At 50.9% G+C, this 20,192-nt stretch overlaps 1 protein-coding gene across 1 annotated transcript; it reads left to right on the forward strand.

The window, feature by feature from the left end:
* Positions 1 to 1,934: 1,934 nt before the first annotated feature.
* Positions 1,935 to 18,548, forward strand: CTCFL (CCCTC-binding factor like; the record flags this gene model as incomplete). The annotated part of the gene is made up of 9 exons (XM_079784691.1): positions 1,935 to 2,439; positions 4,321 to 4,491; positions 4,804 to 4,937; positions 7,119 to 7,239; positions 7,781 to 7,930; positions 8,285 to 8,445; positions 12,027 to 12,209; positions 17,120 to 17,219; positions 18,391 to 18,548. The coding sequence occupies 9 exons, from the start codon at positions 1,935 to 1,937 to the stop codon at positions 18,546 to 18,548; spliced, it is 1,683 nt and encodes a 560-aa protein (XP_079640817.1).
* Between the last annotated feature and the right edge of the window lie 1,644 nt (positions 18,549 to 20,192).

Consider the following 20,192-nt stretch of genomic DNA (forward strand, 5'->3'; position numbering starts at 1 on the left):
CAACGCGTGGCCCCTTCCAGTTTGTTTCTCCCCAACACTGGTCTCCGCTCGGTATCTCCTTCAGTCACTCTGGGCACCCTCCCACCTGGAGGAGGCATTCTGGGAAGAATTTCATCAAGTCTCAGGATCTGGGAAAGGCTTCAAGCAGCACGGGCCTCTTGCCCCCTCCCGGCACCTGCCCCTCTCCACTCCCATCTCCCCACCCCTTTTCGGCCGGGCATCCCCACCCACTTTCCTCCTTCTTGCTTCCCCATGTCTCCTCCGTAGTGCACTCTTCCTACCCCAACTTCTTTTATTCCATTGACTTCCATCCCCCATGTCCTGGACCCTCTCCTACCTCCTCCCCTCCTTTCCATCCACTATCTCCTGCTCAGGTCTCTACAGGTTCCCCCTTCCCCTTCCGCTGTCCATCCACCTGCCCCGTCCTATTTCCAAACTCCTTTTGGGGCTCCCTCCCTTCAGTCCCCCCATTGTGTCCATCTTCCTTTCAATAAGACACTGGGAGCGCCCCCTGTAATTCCCCCTCCACTTCCGCCCTCACCCCTCCCCCATTAAGTCAGCGCCCCCTGCAGGTCCCCCTCCACTTCCGTCCTCTCCCCTCCCCCACTAAGTCTCTCAGCGCCCCCTGCAGGTCCCCCTCCACTTCCGTCCTCTCCCCTCCCCCACTAAGTCTCTGAGCGCCCCCTGCAGGTCCCCCTCCACTTCCGTCCTCTCCCCTCCCCCCACTAAGTCTCTGAGCGCCCCCTGCAGGTCCCCCTCCACTTCCGTCCTCTCCCCTCCCCCACTAAGTCAGCGCCCCCTGCAGGTCCCCCTCCACTTCCGTCCTCTCCCCTCCCCCCCTAAGTCTCTGGCGCCCCCTGCAGGTCCCCCTCCACTTCCGTCCTCTCCCCTCCCCCCCTAAGTCTCTGAGCGCCCCCTGCAGGTCCCCCTCCACTTCCGTCCTCTCCCCTCCCCCACTAAGTCTCTGAGCGCCCCCTGCAGGTCCCCCTCCACTTCCGTCCTCTCCCCTCCCCCACTAAGTCTCTGAGCGCCCCCTGCAGGTCCCCCTCCACTTCCGTCCTCCCCCCTCCCCCCAGGTCTCAGATCCCCCTCCATTTCCCCTCCTCATCCATTCCCCTAGGTCTTTCAGCGCTATTGCTAGCCCCCTCTATTTCTCCTCATCATCACCCCCCACCTCCAGGTCTCAGGTCCCTCCTTCCACCACCCTCCTCAGCAGTCGCCCCTCCCCCTGGCTCCGCCCCTTGCACGCCAGCACCCAACCCCCCCCCTCCGCTTTTCCACCCTGCGCCTGCGCACACAGCAGCCCTGGATCCTTGATCCTTTATCCTCCTGCCTCAGCCGCCACCTGGGCCGGTAGTGCCTGCAGCCCTCGGTCCGAGGCGGAACCGCTGGAGAGGGCGGGCCAGCACCAAGGCCCCGCCTCCCGGGTGTGGGACGCACCAGGGGCCCGGCCCCGGCCCCCTGCAAAGCACGTGCTGCTCCGCTTGTGGGCAGGCGGGTGAGATGGCGGGAAGGCGGGAAGGTGGGCTGGGCGGTATGGAGGGGCCGGACGGGGGAGGGGCCGGGAGTGGGGGTGCACATGCTCCGTCTGCCAAGTGTGTGTGGGCTCAAGACTCCAGGCCCAAAGCCCGGGTGGCTCGAACGGTGCTCAGTCTGGAATTGTGCAATGGTGGAAAGCTTGCTCGGGCCCACCTTGCTTGTCCTAGGACGTGCATTTGCTGAAAACCTGCTCAAGCCCCAATCTGTTGGTTCTAGAACGTTCTGAACAAATGCCTGCTGAGGCTCAGCCCCTCCTAGGCATCTGCTGAGTCAGCTTAGTCCTGATTCCTATGGGGCCTAAAGCCTTCTGAGGTCAGCCCCAAAGCCTGCTAGGGGCCAAACCTCAGTGTGCCCCACCAGACTGCTTGCTTCTTTCTCAAACAGGCCAAGTCAAAATGGCGAGGACTGAGGTCTCTGGTCCTAAGCAATTCACCAAAATCAAAGAGCTAGAATTGGTACCAGAAAAAGCCCAGGAGGAGGAGGAGGAGGATGGAGTGTGCAGAGCGAAAGAGCCCCCAAACCCCAGGGAAGTGGAGGCCGAGTGCATCTATGGGGCTCTCCTGACCAAGATCTCCGAGGGAGAGCAGGAGCTGGTGCCCGCCGCCATGGAGGACAGCGGGACGCACATCCTGACCCTGCAGGCAGTGTACCCCACCTTCGAAGACGGGGAGCTGCAGGATGTCGGCTGTCAGATGCCACAGCACCAAGAGGGGGTGCAGGTGATGATGCAGGAGGCCGGCCGTGGGTTGCCCTCGCTGCTCTGGGTTCGAGAGGGGGCCCAGCAGAGCCTGCACCAGTGCGTGGCCATCAGCCTCCAGGACGAGGTGTACTCGCTGCAGGCGGTGGAGCCCATGCAGTTCCAGGTCCTGCAGAACAGCGTGGCCCTGGCCCCCGAGGACAGTGAGTGTGCAGAGCGCCCGCCCGGGAGTGCTGCACTGATGGAGGTACGGCTGGTTTAAAAAACGGACCCCTTCCCTGCAGTTTTAAAAAACAAACTATTTTTTAGGTTGCCTTTTGTGCGGCATTGTGTATGGACAAATTAACCACACTAAAATAATTCCCAGAAAAATCCTGGAGACCACGTGCTCTTTTTTTTAAGAGTTTTAAAAAAGTTTCACTAATTAGAATGCTGTCAGGTGACATTGTGGGGTCTTTTTTAAAATAGTGTTGTTTTACCACCAAGACTCCTTGATGCTTAATCATTACGCGTAAGCATTCTGGTTGCAATGGACAACCTTATGTGCTACTTTGGTTCTCTCTTTCGTCATGCGTTCCTTGGTGTGGTCAAGGCAAAGAGTTGAATCCGGTTGTAATTTACGCGTCGTGTTTGTTTGAATGCTCGTTTTTATTTATTAGCTTGAGGAGAGTCGGGAGGAGGACCAGCTGCCAGCTGAAGGAGGCGTCCCGCAAGCACAAGACCAGTTCTTTCTTGTGGAGGCGAGGCAGGGAGAGGAAATTGTCCTGACACTTTCAAACGTAAACGGGGAGGAAACAGAAGATCATCTTGCCTCTAGTCAGCCACCTGTTGAAACAGCCAGCTCTCCAAAAACTCAACAAGAGGCCAAGGGTAGGTGGGCTCATTGTGTGACAGACCCTGCATAAAAGTGGCTGTGTTCAAGTTTTAAGTGGTTGACTTCTAGTTGCTTTCAGAAAGTCAGGAAATGGGAGAAATGTTAAACGGATGTTGTATATTGTGCATCGAATCCAAGCGTTTTGCGTTTTGCTCACACATGTTTTAAAAGCATAGAAAATGCTCCTGCAAAATGCTGTGCATGTACATAGAATGCTGGGCTCCGACCTGCTCCGCAGCGCGCAGCTGCTCCCGTCCAGGAGGAGTGATGTGGAGAAGGCAGCAGGGGCGCCTCTGGGGGAGAGGGAGGTGAGGTGCGGCCAGGGAAGGACTCAGAAACCACTCAGTGGGGACCACCGGTCCAGGCAGCAGGAAGCGGCCTGTGGGTGTGGCTTCATAAGGAGGCTGGACGGTGCTCAAAGAGGGAGATCAGGCCAGATTAGGAAGGACCTTGAAGTTATGTTAAAACTGAGGTTGAGCCCTGGTGTGGCTCAGTGGTTAGAACACATGCCTGTGCACTGAAGGGTCTCTGGTTCGATTCCTGGTCAAGAGCACATGTACCTTGGTTGCAGATTTGATCCCCAGACCCAGTTGGGAGGCAACCAATCGAAGTCTTTCTTTCACATCTCTCTCTCTCTCTCTCTAAAAATCAATGCAAAAAAATATCCTTGGATGAGGATTACCAACAAATAAAAAAAACTGAGATTGAATCTTGACAGCCCACAGGATGAATTTGACCTTCAGAATTGTTTTTTTGGCTTCTTTAAAAAATAATGTCTTACTTGTTTAAATTAAGAGTTCACCCTCCAAATCTCAAACTTTAGCTCATTTTTTTTTTGAAGTCCTATTTGGCAACACTTGGCTCTGTTTCCTTCCTCCTGCAGCAGGTGGCTGGGCTGGGAAGTGACTTGGTTTAGAAAGTCACACGGCCACACTGTCCGTGGTCCAAGTCACTCATTCAGCATTACCACCGCTGCTTCCCGCCGGGGGGTGAATTTGCAGCCCTCCCCATATAGTAGTTTCTCATATATTTAAAACAAGAGATTGTGCCCCCAAAATCCCAATTCCCAGCTCATTTCAGGTTCTTAATATAGTCACAAGTTGGTGCACCCACGGCCACTGCCTAATCCCAGCGTGCTCCCATCACCCCCAAAAGAAATGGGAACACAAAGAGGTTTTCACAGCAGCATCAACTGTGTCTCCTCCCGCAGGAAGAGAGCAGGCCTTCCACTGTGATCTGTGCACATTCGCCACGGCCAGGGCGGCGAGCTTAAACCGTCACATGAAGACCCACACCAACGAGAGGCCGCACGCGTGCCACCTGTGCCTGAAAGCCTTCCGCACGGTCACCCTCCTGCGGAACCACATCAACACCCACACAGGTGACCGCCCAAAAGGACGTGGCCCTTGAGCGATGCGTGTTAAGGCGTTAAGAATGCGAATGCAACCTGTTCTGTGTTTTAAAATATTGTGTTGCTTTAGACTTCAGTTTTGTCTTGTTTTCTGCCATGTCAGTTAAAAACACTGGCGTTACAAAGACTTTTCTCGCCTCTGCCTGGCCTGTTTGGGGCTTAAGCGAGCCTCTTCGTCATATGTAATGCGTTTTGAGGCTGAGTGTAATTCAGAAGTTACACATTTCTAAGGAAACTTGTGGTGAAATCCTGCTGAGGAGGATAAACTGTGTGATTTTACAGGAACCAGGCCCCACAAGTGTGGCGACTGTGACATGGCGTTTGTCACCAGTGGAGAGCTCGTCCGGCACAGACGGTACAAACACACTCACGAGAAGCCGTTTAAATGTTCCATGTGCAAGTATGCGAGCGTGGAAGTAAGTTCACACGTGTGCTTAAAGCTCTGTGGCGTCTTATTAAGAAGTTGCTATAAATTATGTTACATTAAACTAACAGCAGAATCCCTTACAAAAGAGGTTTTATTAAAGATATTATTCATACAAAGTCTATGCAGGAAATAATAGTCATTCAATTTTCTAAATTGAAAATAGAAAATTGGATTTCTTTCTGCTTTGATTACCTGTTAGCAAAAGCAATATATAAAAGTGTACAAGTTACAAATAGAACCGTGTGAGGTGCTTGGGAAATAAATCTCAAATTAGGTTCAGAGCTCTCCCTCGTATGTTAGGGAGCGCTCGGGTCCGCAGACGCAAATGTATCCACTCCAGACAGACCCCAGATCCGGGCTGCAGGGTGGCTGACATTTTTGCCTCAGTGGCTCTTGGTCAGACACAAATCGACTTGCTTGAAGGTTTAAACATATCATCCCCTGATACTACAGAGAAACCAGGTGTTTCCAACTTCAGTCCTGTGTCCCGGTCCTATCAACTAGGTCCTTTTGTTAGACCTTCTAGCAGGCTCAGCAGCTCGCTGGATGAGACGAACGAACATGACCATTGCTGTCACTGTCTATTCTACGAGGAATTTTTAAGGCCTCCACTGTCTGTCGGGACGCCTGCGGGACCTGGTTTTGAACCTAGTTGGGAAAGGATACTGCACTCCGGAGGGAAACTAAGTAAAAGGGCACGACTAACGTTGAAAGAGGGGAATGATGCAACGTTGTTTCATACACGAGAGAATTTCACAGACAGGGTCAGACTCTGATTCCAAGAATTTTTTTCTGCTATTACTATTTTTGAAAGTTCTTTCTCATCCGAGTTAAAGGTTGTAACTTTAGTTTGAAAACACAAAAATGAAAGTTTCAAGGAACAAAGCCACCTGAGACGCTCCAGCCTGGAGTGGACTTCGGTTGGTGTCCTGAGGGTTCTGAGCGCAAACATCGAGGTACACTGAGACCCTTCTCCGGAGCCCGCCGCCGGCACGCAGCCTGTGGACTGGCCGGCCTGGCACACGTGACCCCGTTTTATGAAGTTTCCAAGTCTTGCCATGCTGGTGTGCTTTAAGCGGGCGTCCTAAGCTCCCTGCACCCCCACGCCATTTCTCACACAGACCCCGCCGGCAGGAATGCATCACGCTGGGGTGCCCAAGACATCCTGTGAAAGCTCCGAGCTCCCCCTCCCTCACCCTCCCCTGCGAAGCAACAGAGGAGGGTGACACATAGCTGCCTTGGATCATTCACAGCCTTTCCCCAAATCTTTCCTGCCGTCATCTTAAAAATTCTTTTTGTTTCACTTTCTGATATACTTGAAGACATCTACTTTTCATCTGGGAAAAAAAAAATCTAATGTTTTTGGTTTGGATCTAGGTCTTCTTTTGTCCTTGAATGTTCTTCGGGCCTCTGTGTGCGTGTCACTTACTGGGGAGTGAGACCCGGGGGTCACAGGCAGGCGAGGCGGGCTCTGACTTCGGTCACCCCTGCCCTCTGTTCTGCCAAAGGCGGACAAGGCCCGCAGGGAGGGAATGCAGACGAAGGTGGTTCTGGGAGGTAACAGACCATCAGGCAAAAATGATCCAACGGGAGGTAATGGGTGGTTTGCCTTTTAACTGGTTGCCTGGGGTATGCAGTTAATCAAATTAGAATGTGTTTTCTTCCACTTAAAAGTGGTTCATTATAAAGAAACTCCGGGCACATGGAGCCACCTTGGATGGCCACGTGGATCCCACAGAGCCTGAGAAGTGCCTCAGGCAGGTGTCCGCCTCTCAGAGAGCGAATGTCTCAAAATTCTCATATTGTTTATGCAAACAAGAGCACCCTGCTCCGTGCTCCTGCGGCGCGGCCTAAACTCGGCCGCACGCGTGTAAGTGGCCTTGGGAATGGAAATCAAAGCCCGTGGGCCCTGAGTGGCCAGCTTGCAGTCTTCCCTGTGGAACGTGAAGTTGAATCTGAGAGTCTCTGGAAACTACTGCTGGTTTCTCCCGAAGGGTCTTAAACGCGTCAAGTGACAAACAGAGATAAAAAGTAACGACCCCTTCGCGTTTCTCAGGGTGCGAAGTACGGTCTGAGGTTAAAATGCCAGTCTCTCTCTAGAATGCTGATAGATTGGGTCTAAAATTCTCTGGTTTCTCTTGCAAACGAGTACCTTCCATGTGTTGATTAGGCGAGTAAGCTGAAGCGCCACATCCGGTCACACACGGGGGAGCGTCCCTATCAGTGCCACCTCTGCAGCTACGCCAGCAAGGACACCCACAAGCTGAAGCGACACATGAGGACACACTCAGGTAAGAGTGGCTCACGCTGGAGGCCACGGCCATAAAGCCCCGTCTCATTTCAGAAGGGAGCTGGTAAAACCTACTCTTCAAGTTTGAGCATCAGAGTGAGTGTCTCCGCGCCTTCTCGGCTGGGGACTCGCTCTGTGCCTTTGCGTTTCTGTGGCGTCCGGGAGCCCACGTAAACGCTGTGCCGTCACGCCGCTGTGACAAAGAAGACACCATCAAGTATTTGCTGCCATTGGTGGTTCAGGGTTTAAAAGTCAGCTCCTTAATGCATCCTCAACCTGGAAGCACATAAAACAAGGCACAGGTCCACTGACTTCGTATTTCGTGTATAAGCAACATGCTTATATGTGCTTCTTAGTTCCTTACGCTGAGGATGGGAACGGAGGGTGGTTTGGACTCGGCTTGGGAATTTTGTGCTAATTGGGGGTGAACACAGGAGAAAGGGAACAAAAGACAAGCTTTTAGCTCCCGTGTCCTTAGGGGAGGATGAGGCCTGCGGGGTGAGGCCCCTCTGCAGACGGTCGCCTTTGTCATCATCCTACAGGCGAGAAGCCCTACGAATGCCACGTGTGCCACGCGCGCTTCACCCAGAGCGGCACCATGAAAATACACATCGTGCAGAAGCACAGCGAGAACGTCCCCAAGTACCAGTGTCCGCACTGCGCCGCACTCATCGCGAGGAAGAGCGACCTGCGTGAGCCTTTGAGTTGATGAACTTCCTTCTGCAGGGGAACCTGTGGGGCCCTGGGCCTGATTCCAAGGAGGCAGCTGGGCTGCAGGAACTAGTCTGGGAACCTGTATTTTTTCCAGCAGTCCTGTGGTGCCATCTGGTGGCTGGTTTGCACAAGTGCAGCTTCATGGTATTTCGGTTGTGAGAAGGAAAGGATGCTCCTGGCATCTAGTGGGCAGAGGCCAGGGGTGCTGCTGGAGGTCCTGCACGGGACGGTCCACCCTCCATGTGCTCACGTGCTGCGAGGGAGGAGCCCTGGTTTAGATCAGCCTCCCAGGAAATCACACCCCCCTATACAATGTTCTGTAACGGTTTTAGGTGTCCATGTGCGCAACCTGCACACTTACAAAGCCGCAGAGATGGAGTGCCGCTACTGTTCTGCTGTCTTCCACGAGCGCTACGGCCTCCTTCAGCACCAGAAAACTCATCGGAGCGAGAAGAAGTTCAGGTGTGAGCAGTGCAGCTACACCTGCAAGCAGGTACTGAGTTCCAATCAGTTTGGGGACGCGGTGGGAGGCCATGGAAGAAGGGAGGGCTGGAGTGGGGTTTCCTATCACTTTGAAAATGCTGAAAAAAAGTCATGCTTTTATAAAAAGGCTACTGAAAATAACCAAAAGGCAGCCATGAGCCAGTACAGTTCTTAAAGTATGGTTCATAGGCCCCTAGAGGTCCTTGAAACCAATCAGGCCATGAGATCAAACTTTTTATCGTTGATTGTCCTGGCCAGGTGGGTCTGTTGGTTGGAGCGTCCGTCCCATACACCAAAAAGGTTGTGGGTTTGATTCCCAGTCAGGGCACATATCTAATTTGTGGGTTTGATCTGCCATCAAAATGCATATGGAAAGCAACCGATCGATGTTTCTCTCTGTCTCTCTCTGTCTCTCTCTCTCTTTCCCTCTCCCTCTCCCTCTCTTTCTTCCTCTCCATTCCTCTCTCCCTAAAAATCAATAAAAACATATCCTTGGATAAGGATTTTAAAAAATATTGTCCTTAAATAATGAATTAATGCCAATATGCCCTTTGCTGCGTGGCATTGGCCCTGGTTGTGCAAAAGCCGTGGAGGTGCCTTAGTGCAAAGCAAAGCAGAGCCGTCACCACTGTGCTCTTCGCCTCCGTGCACTGGAAGCAAAAATAAAGGGCGGTTTTACTTCCGAATGTCCTTGGGGGAGCAGCACAGCTATGGACTGCTTTCAGTCTGGACCCTGACTGCTCCGGGTGGCGAGCTGGAGGTCGGTAGGAAGCCCCTCTCCGCTCTGAGGCAGGCCAGTGTCTGGAGGACATTGCCTGTGGGGCTGCTGGAGTTGCCAGCTTAACTGGCCACTTTTCTAGTTTTACTTGCAAGGGCAAGCGACAAACTCTGCTTATTCAGTTCCTGGACATTTAACAATACCAATGCCTCCTTCTGGAAGGTGAACGGAACAGGCACATCACTTCAGAGAAATATTGTGGCCAAGGATGCATCAGCTTTTAAGAGGGAATTGGAATTAGAATTTTGTGAAACTTATATCCAAAGATGGGCGTGACTTTAAGAAAATAATTTTGTATATGGTATAATGAAATGTGTTAGCATTCAGAAGCCCTTCGTAACTCAAACTGATTTTTTCCCGAACAACCAACCTATTATTTTACAAAATGAGGGCTAGGTAAAAAAAAATTCATTCAAAGTATAAGATAGATCAACAGATTTTAATGTAACAGCGTACAAAAAGTTCATTGGGTGGTTTCAGATTCCACGTTCTAGCCAATTTTTAAGAAATGCCACTTTTTGAGTTTTGGTGTAATATCAAAAAAAGAAGGTCTACAATTATTTCAAAAAGCTATTAAAATTCTGTCCCTTTCCCAGCTACCTATCTGTAAGAGTAGATTTCCTCCATCTACTAGTATCTCAACCACAACACACCTCGGCTGACTGAAGGCAGAAGCAGAGATGAGAACCAGGCTGTCTTCATTTAAATTTGAATTTCCGATAAACAAGTACTTGTGTATATAAGCATGTCCTAAATGGTAACTGGCAACTCTCTCTGCTAAGCCAGATACTCATTTTTGTTTTGAAAAAAAAATGTAATATGTGATTATAGAAATATGTTAACGTGTAGTTGGTTTATTGTTCTTTTTAAAAGAATCTATAACTATTTTCATATTTTAATTTCTCAGTTTTGATTTCTAATATAGTCAGTATTAATCATTTTTTGGAGTATTAATAATGTTTAAGAGTAAAAGGGGTCCTAAGACCAAAAGTGTGGGAACTGCCCTGGCCGGTGTGGCTCGGTTGGTTGGAGCATCGTCCTGTACACCGAAGGGTTCGAGTCCCAGTCAGGGCTCATCCCCAGGTTACGGGTTCGATCCCTGTTCGGGGTGCATGCGGGAGACAACCTACCAATGTTTTCCTCTCACATTGCTGTTTCTGTCCCTCTCCCTTCCTCTCTTTCTAAAATATCAATGAAAAACATATCCTTGAATGAGGATTTTTTTTAAAAGGCACGTGCCACTTGGATATTTTGCCTGGTTAGGAAAGGTGGGAGTCAGTACTTACTGTGTTTCAAAGTGGGAGCTGTAAACGGTAAATGCTTTGAGTAAAGAAAAGACAGAGTTTTTCTAGTAAACTTTGAGCATTGGAATATTCTAAGCCCAGGCTCAATTTTTCAAAAATGAACTAGGAGAATTTCCTGGAAGATGGATAAGACTTGGAGGGGAGCCGGGGGGCCCAGGGCGGGTCAAGCAGAGAGCAGAGAGGGACCTTGAGCTGGGACACTGCTGGGAGCTCTAGGGCGTTGATTCTGGAGACCCAGGCTCCAGGTGGGATGGTGACACCCGGCGGGGAGGCCGGGAGATGGTCCTGGAGGAGATGAGAGGCAGGTGGACGGGCGGAGGGTGTTCCGGAGAGAGACTGGAAGAAAGACTGTCCATTAGGCAATTAACCGGAGTGCGGAAGTGCTCATGGATGTCGTCTGAATCATGGCATTTTAGCCCTGGCCGGTTTGGCTCAGGACATGGAGCGTCCGTCTGCGGACCAAAGGGTCCCAGGTTCGATGCTGGCCAAGGGCACGTACCCTGGTTGCAGGCTCCTGGCTCCTGCCCGGCCCCGGCCCTGTTGTGCAGGAGGCAACCAGTCGACGTCACATCGATGTTTCTCTCTGTCTCTCCCTCTCTCCTCCACTCTCCCTAAAAATCAATGGAAAAGTATCCTCAGGTGAGGATTAACAAAAACAAACAAACGAAAAAGAGTCATAGCATTTTAAATCAAACAAATGAAATGTGTATTTTTGTTTGATTTTATATATTTTTTTGTCCTGATTCTCCCGAAATTCTTTGCTCATATAAATCTTGGTTAAAAGTTCTGCTTCTTTGCTGAGAACAGTCCTTGGCACCAGGATGCTTTCAATTCGATGGGAAGGTTTGTCATCCTGCCGTCAGGAAGTAGGAGGGGAACGGAAGCTTCGTGTGCTTCCAGCCCCACGCGGCCATGCACTGAAGCTCTAACTCTGTTCAGTTTGCGATTCTGTCCGCCCTTCGTAAACGCAGTTCACGGGTCTGCAAACACGTGAACTCTTGGAGGGAAAGTGGTTGTCGTTTCTCTCCCGCAGGTGTGTTCTCCCACCCGGCCTGTGGGAGCGCTGGGAGGGGGGACCCGGCCTGTGGGGGAGCTGGGAGGGGGGGACCCGGCCTGTGGGAGCGCTGGGAGGGGGGGACCCGGCCTGTGGGAGCGCTGGGAGGGGGGGACCCGGCCTGTGGGAGCGCTGGGAGGGGGGGACCCGGCCTGTGGGAGCGCTGGGAGGGGGGGACCCGGCCTGTGGGAGCGCTGGGAGGGGGAGACCCGGCCTGTGGGAGCGCTGGGAGGGGGAGACCCGGCCTGTGGGAGCGCTGGGAGGGGACAGGAGACCGCTGGGCCCTGCACAGGCTGCTCCCACCCCTCCGGCCGGGTCGGGTCGGCAATGTCTCCGCTGTGATCTTTCCTAGCAGTGCGCTCACCTTTGGGGAGGAAAAAACTTATGATACTATACGTAATGTCCGACACAAAACATCCCTGTCAAGAGCTGAGCGGCTGTTCCTCTCCCTCCAGGGGCGCCACATGGCGGCTCACACCCGGACCCACACTGGAGAGAAGCCGTTCGCCTGCCTGGCCTGCAACCAGCGCTTCCCAAAGAAGGAGCTGCTGAGCGCTCACGCCAGGAAATGCCAGGACGCCGCCTCGCCCCTGGCCGTGCACCAGTGCCCCAAGTGCAGGAGAGGCTTCTCCCGCTGGGTAAGCTCCCCCATCCATCTCCTTGAAAGGACCCCCTTCCTCCCAGGCACAGCGGCCCTCTGGGGGGGGGCGGCGGAAACCCAGTTAGGGACTGGCCAGGTGGCACCTGCTGTGCCTTGGGAAGGTGTTAGCAGCCACAGAACTCTTGAAAATCTTATCAAAGTGTGCTCTCTCCTTCTGCAAGAGAAGTCAGTCCTGCAGACAAAGCCTTGCAAATACTTTTAGGGATTCCCAGACGCACAGCAATCCAGGGAGAATCCCTAGTTTTAGGGTAACACTTAAAAATTGTTCCTGTGAATTCGATTTAGGCTTCTTCACAGAGAGAAAGCAATTTTCAAAATGTTTCACAGATGGTGTGTGTGTGTGTGTGTGTGTGTGTGTGTGTGTGTGTGTGTATTATTGATTTCAGAGAGGAAGGGAGAAGGAGAGATAGAAACATCAGTGATGAGAGAGAACCATTGATTGGCTGCCTCCCGCATGCCCCCCACTGGGGGTCAAGCCCGCAACTCGGGCATGTGCCCTTGACCGGAATCAAACCCGAGCGCCTTCAGTCCGCAGGCCGACACTCTATCCACTGAGCCAAACCGGCCAGGGCTCACAGATGGTCTTAACAGAGTGCTGTTGGTACTGTGCTAAGCACACCATTTACCCTCCCGCTTTAATCTTTTGGGGTGTTGTGCTTGTTTTCTATTTGCGGCCTAACAAATTGCCTCACACTGCTCGGCTTAAGCACCAAACATGCCTGACCTCAGGTCCCGTGGCCCACCCTCGGCTGGGTGGCTCCCGGCCCCTGAGGCTGCCTCAGGGTGTTGGCGGGACTGTACCCTCTGAAGGCTGGCCCCGGCTGGGGAGCCACTCCGTGGAGTGGGCACAGGCCTGGGTTCCTGGGCACACGGGCCTCTCCATTGGACTGCTCCAGTGTGCAAGGAGGAAGCCACCGAGCCTTTTGTCACCTGGTCTTAAAAGTGACAGCATTACTTCTGTTCATTAGAAACGAATCACTGAGTCCAGCCCCTACTCAAAGGCGGGGCATGAGTCCCTTCAGAAAGGAAGAGTGTCCAAGAACGTGTGGACACTTAACCTCCCACTCCCCCCGCCACACACACACACACACACACACACACACACACACACACTCACACGATTAGCTAGATCCTGAGATGATGTGTGCTCCACGCTAACTTTACAAAAGTTTTGAGTTACCTGAAGTTGACTATTTTTATGGGGGGAACTTTTCTTTTCTCTTGAAAGGTAGGGTCGTTGTGTGCTCTGGTAGGGAGCATAGTGGGATGACTCTGGAGTGTTCATGCCAGTAGTTCGAAATGTCAAATAAAAGTCATGGCAAAGCTCCAAGGAGCATTCCTATGGGGTTAACATTGAGCGGAGCGCCCTCTGGTGAGAGAAGCAGAAAGCGGAGAACAGAATGAGTTGGCCTCGTAGTGTCGCTCAAAGCGTGGAATCAGAAGCTTTGAAACTTTGTCTTTCATTCAAAAAGGAAGATATTTGGATTTACATCTGGAATATACATATATATAAAAACTCTTACAACTTAATAACAACAAAAAGTCAAGTAACCAATTAAAAAGAGGAAAATTATCTAAACATACACTTCTCCAAAGAAGCTCATGAGAGATGCTTGGCATCATTAGTTACCAGGGAAATTCAAATCAACATCACAAAAAGATACCCCTAGAGTTAGCTGTTGTGATAGCTACAATTAAGGAAGCCATAATGGTCCTAGCCTATTTGCCTCTGTGGATAGAGCGTCAGCCTGCGGACCAAAGGGTCCCGGGTTCGATTCTGGCCAAGGGCATGTACCTGGGTTGCAGGCTCCTCCCCGGCCCAGGCCCTGGGTCAGAGCGCAGGCAGGAGGCAACCAATCGATGTGTTTCTCTCACATGAATGTTTCCCTTTGTCTTTCCCTCTTTCTCCCACTTTCCCTAAAAATCAATAGAAAAATATCCTCCGGTGCCAGGATTAACTAACTAACAAAAGACACCGTGAAAGAGCTGGGAAGGAGTTCTCAGACACTGCTGGTGGGTTTAAAGTGGGGAAGCCCATCCTGGCTGGTGCTCAGTGGTTAGGTCGTTGGCCCACACACCAAAGGGTCATGGGTTTGATTCCTGGTTAAGGGCATGTACCTGGATTGTATCCCACATGTATCTCTTTCACATTGATGTCTGTCTGTCTCTCTCTCTCTCTCTTTCTTTCTCTCTCTCTCTCTCTCTCTCTCTCTCTCTCTCTCTCTCTCTCTCCTGCTCTCTCTCCCTCCCCCCCTCTCTGTCTCTCTTCCCCTCCCTTCCTTCTACTCTCTCTAAAGATCAATGGGAAAATATACTCTAATGAGGATTAACAAATAAATAAATAAAAATAAAATAAGCTCAAAGGTTGAATGTCCACACCTGAACCAGGAGGTCATGGTTCAATTCCCAGTCAGGGCACATGCCCAGGTTTCAGGCTCGATCCCCAGCAGGAGGCAGCCAATCCATGATTCTCTTTCATCGCTGATGTTTCCATCTCTCTCTCCCTCTCTCTGAAATCAATAAAAACATATTTTTTTAAAAGCATTGCTGGTGGGAACACAAAATGATATAGACACTTTGTAAGACACTTTGGCAGTTTCTTACAAAACTAAACATATTTTTTGCCATACAATCCAGCAATCACAATACTTGGTATTTACCCAAAGGAGTGGAAAGCTTATGTCCACAGGAAGACCTACTGTGTAGCAGTTTTATTCATAATAGTCAAAACTTGGCAGCCACCAAGGTGTCCTTCGGGAGATGAACGGGCACTTAAACTGTGGCCCATCCGGACAATGGAATATTACCCAGCACTGAAAAGAAGTGAGCTGTCAGGCCATGAAGAGACAGGGGAATCTTTTAAAAAGCTTTTTCTGCTGTTGCTTTTTTAAAAAATATGTTTTTATTGATTTCAGAGAGAGGAAGGGAGAGAGAGATAGAAACATCAATGAGAGAAAAACATTGATCGGCTGCCTCCTGTACATCCGCTACCAAGGATTGAGCCCACAACCTGGGAATCGAACTGTGACCTCCTGGTTCATAGATTGATGCTCAACTACTGAGCCATACCAGCCGGGCGACATGGGAGAATCTTAAATGCACATTACTAAGTGGAAGAAGTCAATCTGAAAAGCTACGTACTATTTAATTCCAACTATATGACATTCTGGAAAAGGCAAAATTATGAAGACAGGAAAAGACCAGCGGTTTGCAGGAGTGGGAGAGGGAGGAATGAATGGGCGAAGCACAGGATTTTTAGGGCCGTGAAACTACTCCGTATGACACATGATGGACACATGTCATTATACATCTGTCCAAACCCATAGAACATACACCACCAAGAGTGAACGCTAAGCTAAACTGTGGGCTTTGAGTGATGATGACGTGTCAATGTAGGTTCGTCAGTTATAGCAAATGTGCCATCAGGTGGGGGGTGCTGATAGCGGGGGAAGGTGTGCAGATGTGGGGCCGGGTTATATGAAGAATCTCCATCTCCCTCACATCAGTCGGTGCCTTCCGCACCCACCCAGACTGGGGACCAAACCCACAACCCAGGAATGTGCCCGGCCTGGGAGTCGAACCCGCCCCGCTTCAGGGTGCAGGACAATGGTCAACCAACTGAGCCACACCAGCCAGGGCAACAAGCTTCCGTGCTTTAACACACAATAGCCCCAGGACGTCACCGGCCAGGTCCCCTTCCTCCCGGGAGGACCCTGCTCGGGACTGAGGACGCTGGGTCCTCCAGGAGCAGCATCTCTCCGACACAGATGTTCGTCACGTCCGTCACCTTGTCCCCTGAGTCCTACCGAGCCTGGGTGTCCTAGAGGGTTACTCCACCTGCTTCTGAAAGGCTGGTGTGTTTTCGTTTGACTTCTTTGTTCATTCGAAACTGACATGAGACGTTCTTAACCACGAACGTGATGAGGCTGTAGGGAGAGTGTGGTGTGGGAAGGAACCATTGCCCTTTATCCTCAGTGGCATCCTCCACCCTGGAGGCTTCCTGTGCCCACCACCACCGTGCAAACCAGGGCTGGCAGGCTTTTCTGTGAAGGGCCAGACAGTGAATATTTTCAGCTTCTCAGACCAGACAGATCCTCTCCTCCCCGGCGGCTCACGTCTGAGGTTAAAGCACGAGCACAGCCGGAGGTGGAGGTTCCTAAATGAGGGGAGGTGGCTGTCCCAGAGCACTTGCTGTACAGACGCCGTTGGCCGGCCAGGCTGCCCGAGGCCACAGTGCGCCAGCCCCTGTGCATAAACGCCAAATGGAGTTTCACTAACCCGTCACCTTCCCCACTCTGTTATATGCGAATCCCCCTTCTGCCACCCATAAGCCCAGGAAGCCCCGTCCTGAAGTCAAAATGGAAATTTAATGGGATTGGCAAACTTAATGACATGTCACCAGTATCTTCCATTAGCACATGGACTTTTCAGATAGTGAACGTTTTCTGCCTTATTTCAAATCCTCCTCAACGTTCCTCCCTAAGAATATATCGCTGAGAGGCTCGACCGGGACCCCGAGACGCCCACTGTAATCTGATTGCCGTTCGCAGTGTTCATAACTCAGAGCAGGGCAGGCGAGCCGCTGGCAGGGCCGTGATGGCTCTGGTCTTTTATTGGTTTTCATAAATCCGACCAATACATTGAATTGCAGGTTTAATATCCAGCCTCACCTTGGAGAGTAGAAGCAATCTAGAAAAGTACGTTTTGACTTCTGTTACAAAGAACTACCTAAAATGCACCCGCTTGCAGCTAGACCCACACACGACAGAAAGGGTCACCTTCACACGCCGTCCTTTTGCGTAAGAGCGTGGCGCGCCCACCTGGTCCACGGCGCGACCTGGGCCGCGTTCCTTCGGGCTCTCAGCGTGTCTGTGTCGCTTCCCGCAGACCAACATGCGGAGACACGCGGAGAAGTGTGCGGCGGCGGCCCCCGGAGCAGGAGGACGGACCGCGGCGAGGGAGTGGGCGATCCCGAAGGAGGGAGACGGTACCTCCTTTTAAACGTATTGGGTTTGAATTGGACCCCGATGTTCTCGCTACATCTCCCCGGGTGCTGAGCGTTCTGCGGGGAGCACACCCAGGAACCCTGAGGACCAGGCCCCGAAGGCGCCCGGCCCAGGAGCGGCTTCCTGCCACTGGGGGCGGGTCTGGAGCTCCGTGTGGTCATAGGTGGAGCAGCCTGGTCACTTACCCACCTCCCAGGGCTGCAGTGAGGTCGGAGTAGGGAAGTGACTGGGGATCCCTGCGGGAGTCCACACACCCCACCACATGGGTTCCTGGGGGGCATTTTAGTGGCTGGATGACAGCCGCACATGCCCACTGCCCTCCTGTCCCTGAAGCTCCCCTCAGCAAAGCTGTGGGTTGCTGGGCGCTGTGTTCACACCCCAGATGCTGCAATAATGACTGCAAATGGGGGGCTTGGACCAGGGAGGTCTGTCCCGCCGCAGTCTGGAGCCAGACATCCCGAATCCAGGCGTGGCCAGGCCCTGCTCCCTCCGGAGGCTCCAGGGGAGGGGCCTCATGCCTCTTCCAGCTGCTGGTGGCCCCAGCGTTCCCTGGCTCTTGGCTGCATCACCCCAGTCTGTCGTCACATGACCTCTCTGTCCGTCTTTACCTTTTCTGTCTCTTATAAAGCCCCTTGCCATGGCTTAGGGTCTGCCTGGGAAACTGACATGATCTCATCTCGAGATCCCTAATTACATCTCCAAAGACCCTTATTTCAAAAAGGTCACATTCAGGTCAGGTGTTAGGGTGTGGACACAACTTCTCGGGGGGGGGCAAGGATTCAACCCACTGCAGGTACACTCGTTTATTGGAGACGACAAACCAGGTGAAATCCAACAGCAGGACCAGGCCACCTGGACCGGGGCTCTAAGTGGGATGGATCTGAAAACAGATGAGTGGCTTCACCTAAATGCACTGGATTTTGTTTAAAGCCCCACAGCAGGGAACATCGGTGGAGCTGAGGTTGGGAAACCCTGACAGAAGGCAGAGTTGAGAGCAGACTGATGGTCCTGTCCTGTCCCATCCATAGAAAGATGGCTTTCTGAAAAGCGTGCTGCTGGGCTAAAAATCAAACCGTTGTTTCCAAAATACATTTGCACTGACTTCTTGGCTTTCTTTTAAATTTGTCAACCCTGTGCCTTTTCCCCCCCAAGAAGCCGCTGCTGGGGAGGCCGAGGAGGCCTCCGTGCTGAGGGGAGACCAGTACCCAGGAGAGATGACTCCTGTCCACTCCGGGGGAACCACAGCCGGAAGCAAGGACCTGGATGGAGACCTGACCTGCGAGATGGTCCTCAAGATGCTGAATGAGTGAGGCGTTCGGGTCATTCTCACGCGAGTTAGAAACGCTTAGCGTCCTCTTTGAAACAATGAAATTTGTGACACTTGGTAGTCATAGTTTTTTCCAAAGCTGGACGCAGTGCCTAGAATTGTTTGCCTGTTTTTCACTGAATATTTACAACATTAAAACAAAAAACATTGCAGTTATTTTATAAGAGGCCAACATCTTGAATTGAGGGATAAAATCCCAAACCCATGAATTCATTCACTAGATTTTGGCCAAAGTGGCTCAAATGAGCAGTGGTTTTTGGACAACGCCTGTTTCTGTCGTAGCACAGACTGTTGAGTGCTTCGGCCAACAGTCAGAGCTGGGAAACTTTATGTGGAATTGTACGTGCCCGTGATAGTTCTTACATTACAATTTTTATAAACATGAAATATTAATTTTATATCCTTTTTTGTACAAATGAATTTTCCATAAAATGTAAAGCCATCGTAATAATTTTTAATGAGTTCTAAATTCAACAAAGAGCCTTAATATTATACAAAAAAAAAACTGAGTAGGAAATGAAAAACTCTAAATTCGACTAGAAAATAATGCTTAACCTATTTCACCTTGGTGTCTGAGCAAAGTCTGCATTTAGATTTTTGTGTGCTCCCTAAATTGTGTCCTTTGGCTATAGGAAATCACTCTGGTTACTTCCCATTATTGCGTATCAGCATATCAGTTCATCACCCTTTTGTCCTGCTAAAACCACTTTATGTTTTCAAAATAATTGGCAGAGAAAAAACAAAATCCTGATCGTGAAAATTTTCTCCCCAGAGTTTAAAATCAGTGATGGGTCCTAAATGCAAATTCTTTCTTTTTCCAGTTTAATTGAGGTAATAATTGACAAAAATGTAAGATGTTGAAGTGTACATCACCGTGATTTGATATACGACTACATTGTGGAAGAACCTCTCCCATCTTGTTAGCTCAGTTCAAATTCTTAAAATGCTGATCTGTTGTTAAAAATATCCCACGTCAGAAGCGCTGGACAAGGTGAGCATGTGGGAGGGCATTATATTCTCTTCGTAACAGCAAACCGTTGACTTCACATAGTGAGACATAGTCTGTGGTCTGTTATATGCTACCATTCTGACTATTTGAACTTTTGTAATTGTTTCTTATTTTTTTACTATTGTTTAAAGATGTTTTGCATAATTCAATAAAATGACTTAAAGTTATCTTTGTTATAAAATGTGCATGGTGGTTCTTAAAAATGTCTCTCCCCCCGCCCCTCCCTCCCTATGGAATACAGTAGGGCAGTTCTTCAAAAACATTACAAATAGAACCACCCTGTGATCCAGCAGTTTGGGTGTACACCTAAAAGAATTGAAAGCAGGGCCTTGAAGGGGTATTTGCACACCCCCAGTCATCGCAGCACTAGTCACGGTAGCCAATACGTGGAAGCCACCCAGTGAGCATGGATGGGTGGATGGATGGATAAATGTGGTCCATCCATACAATGGGATAGTACTCAGCCTCAAAAAGGAAGGAAACTCTGACAGCTGCTACCACCTGCATGGGCCTTGAGGACATTATGCTAAGTGCAGTAAGCCAGACACAAAAAGACAAACACTGCATGATTCCACCTATGTGAGCGGCCCAGGGTAGTCAAATTCCTAGAGACAGAGG

This window comes from Cnephaeus nilssonii (genome assembly GCF_951640355.1).
Source record: "Cnephaeus nilssonii genome assembly, chromosome: 11".
NCBI lineage: Eukaryota > Metazoa > Chordata > Mammalia > Chiroptera > Vespertilionidae > Cnephaeus > Cnephaeus nilssonii.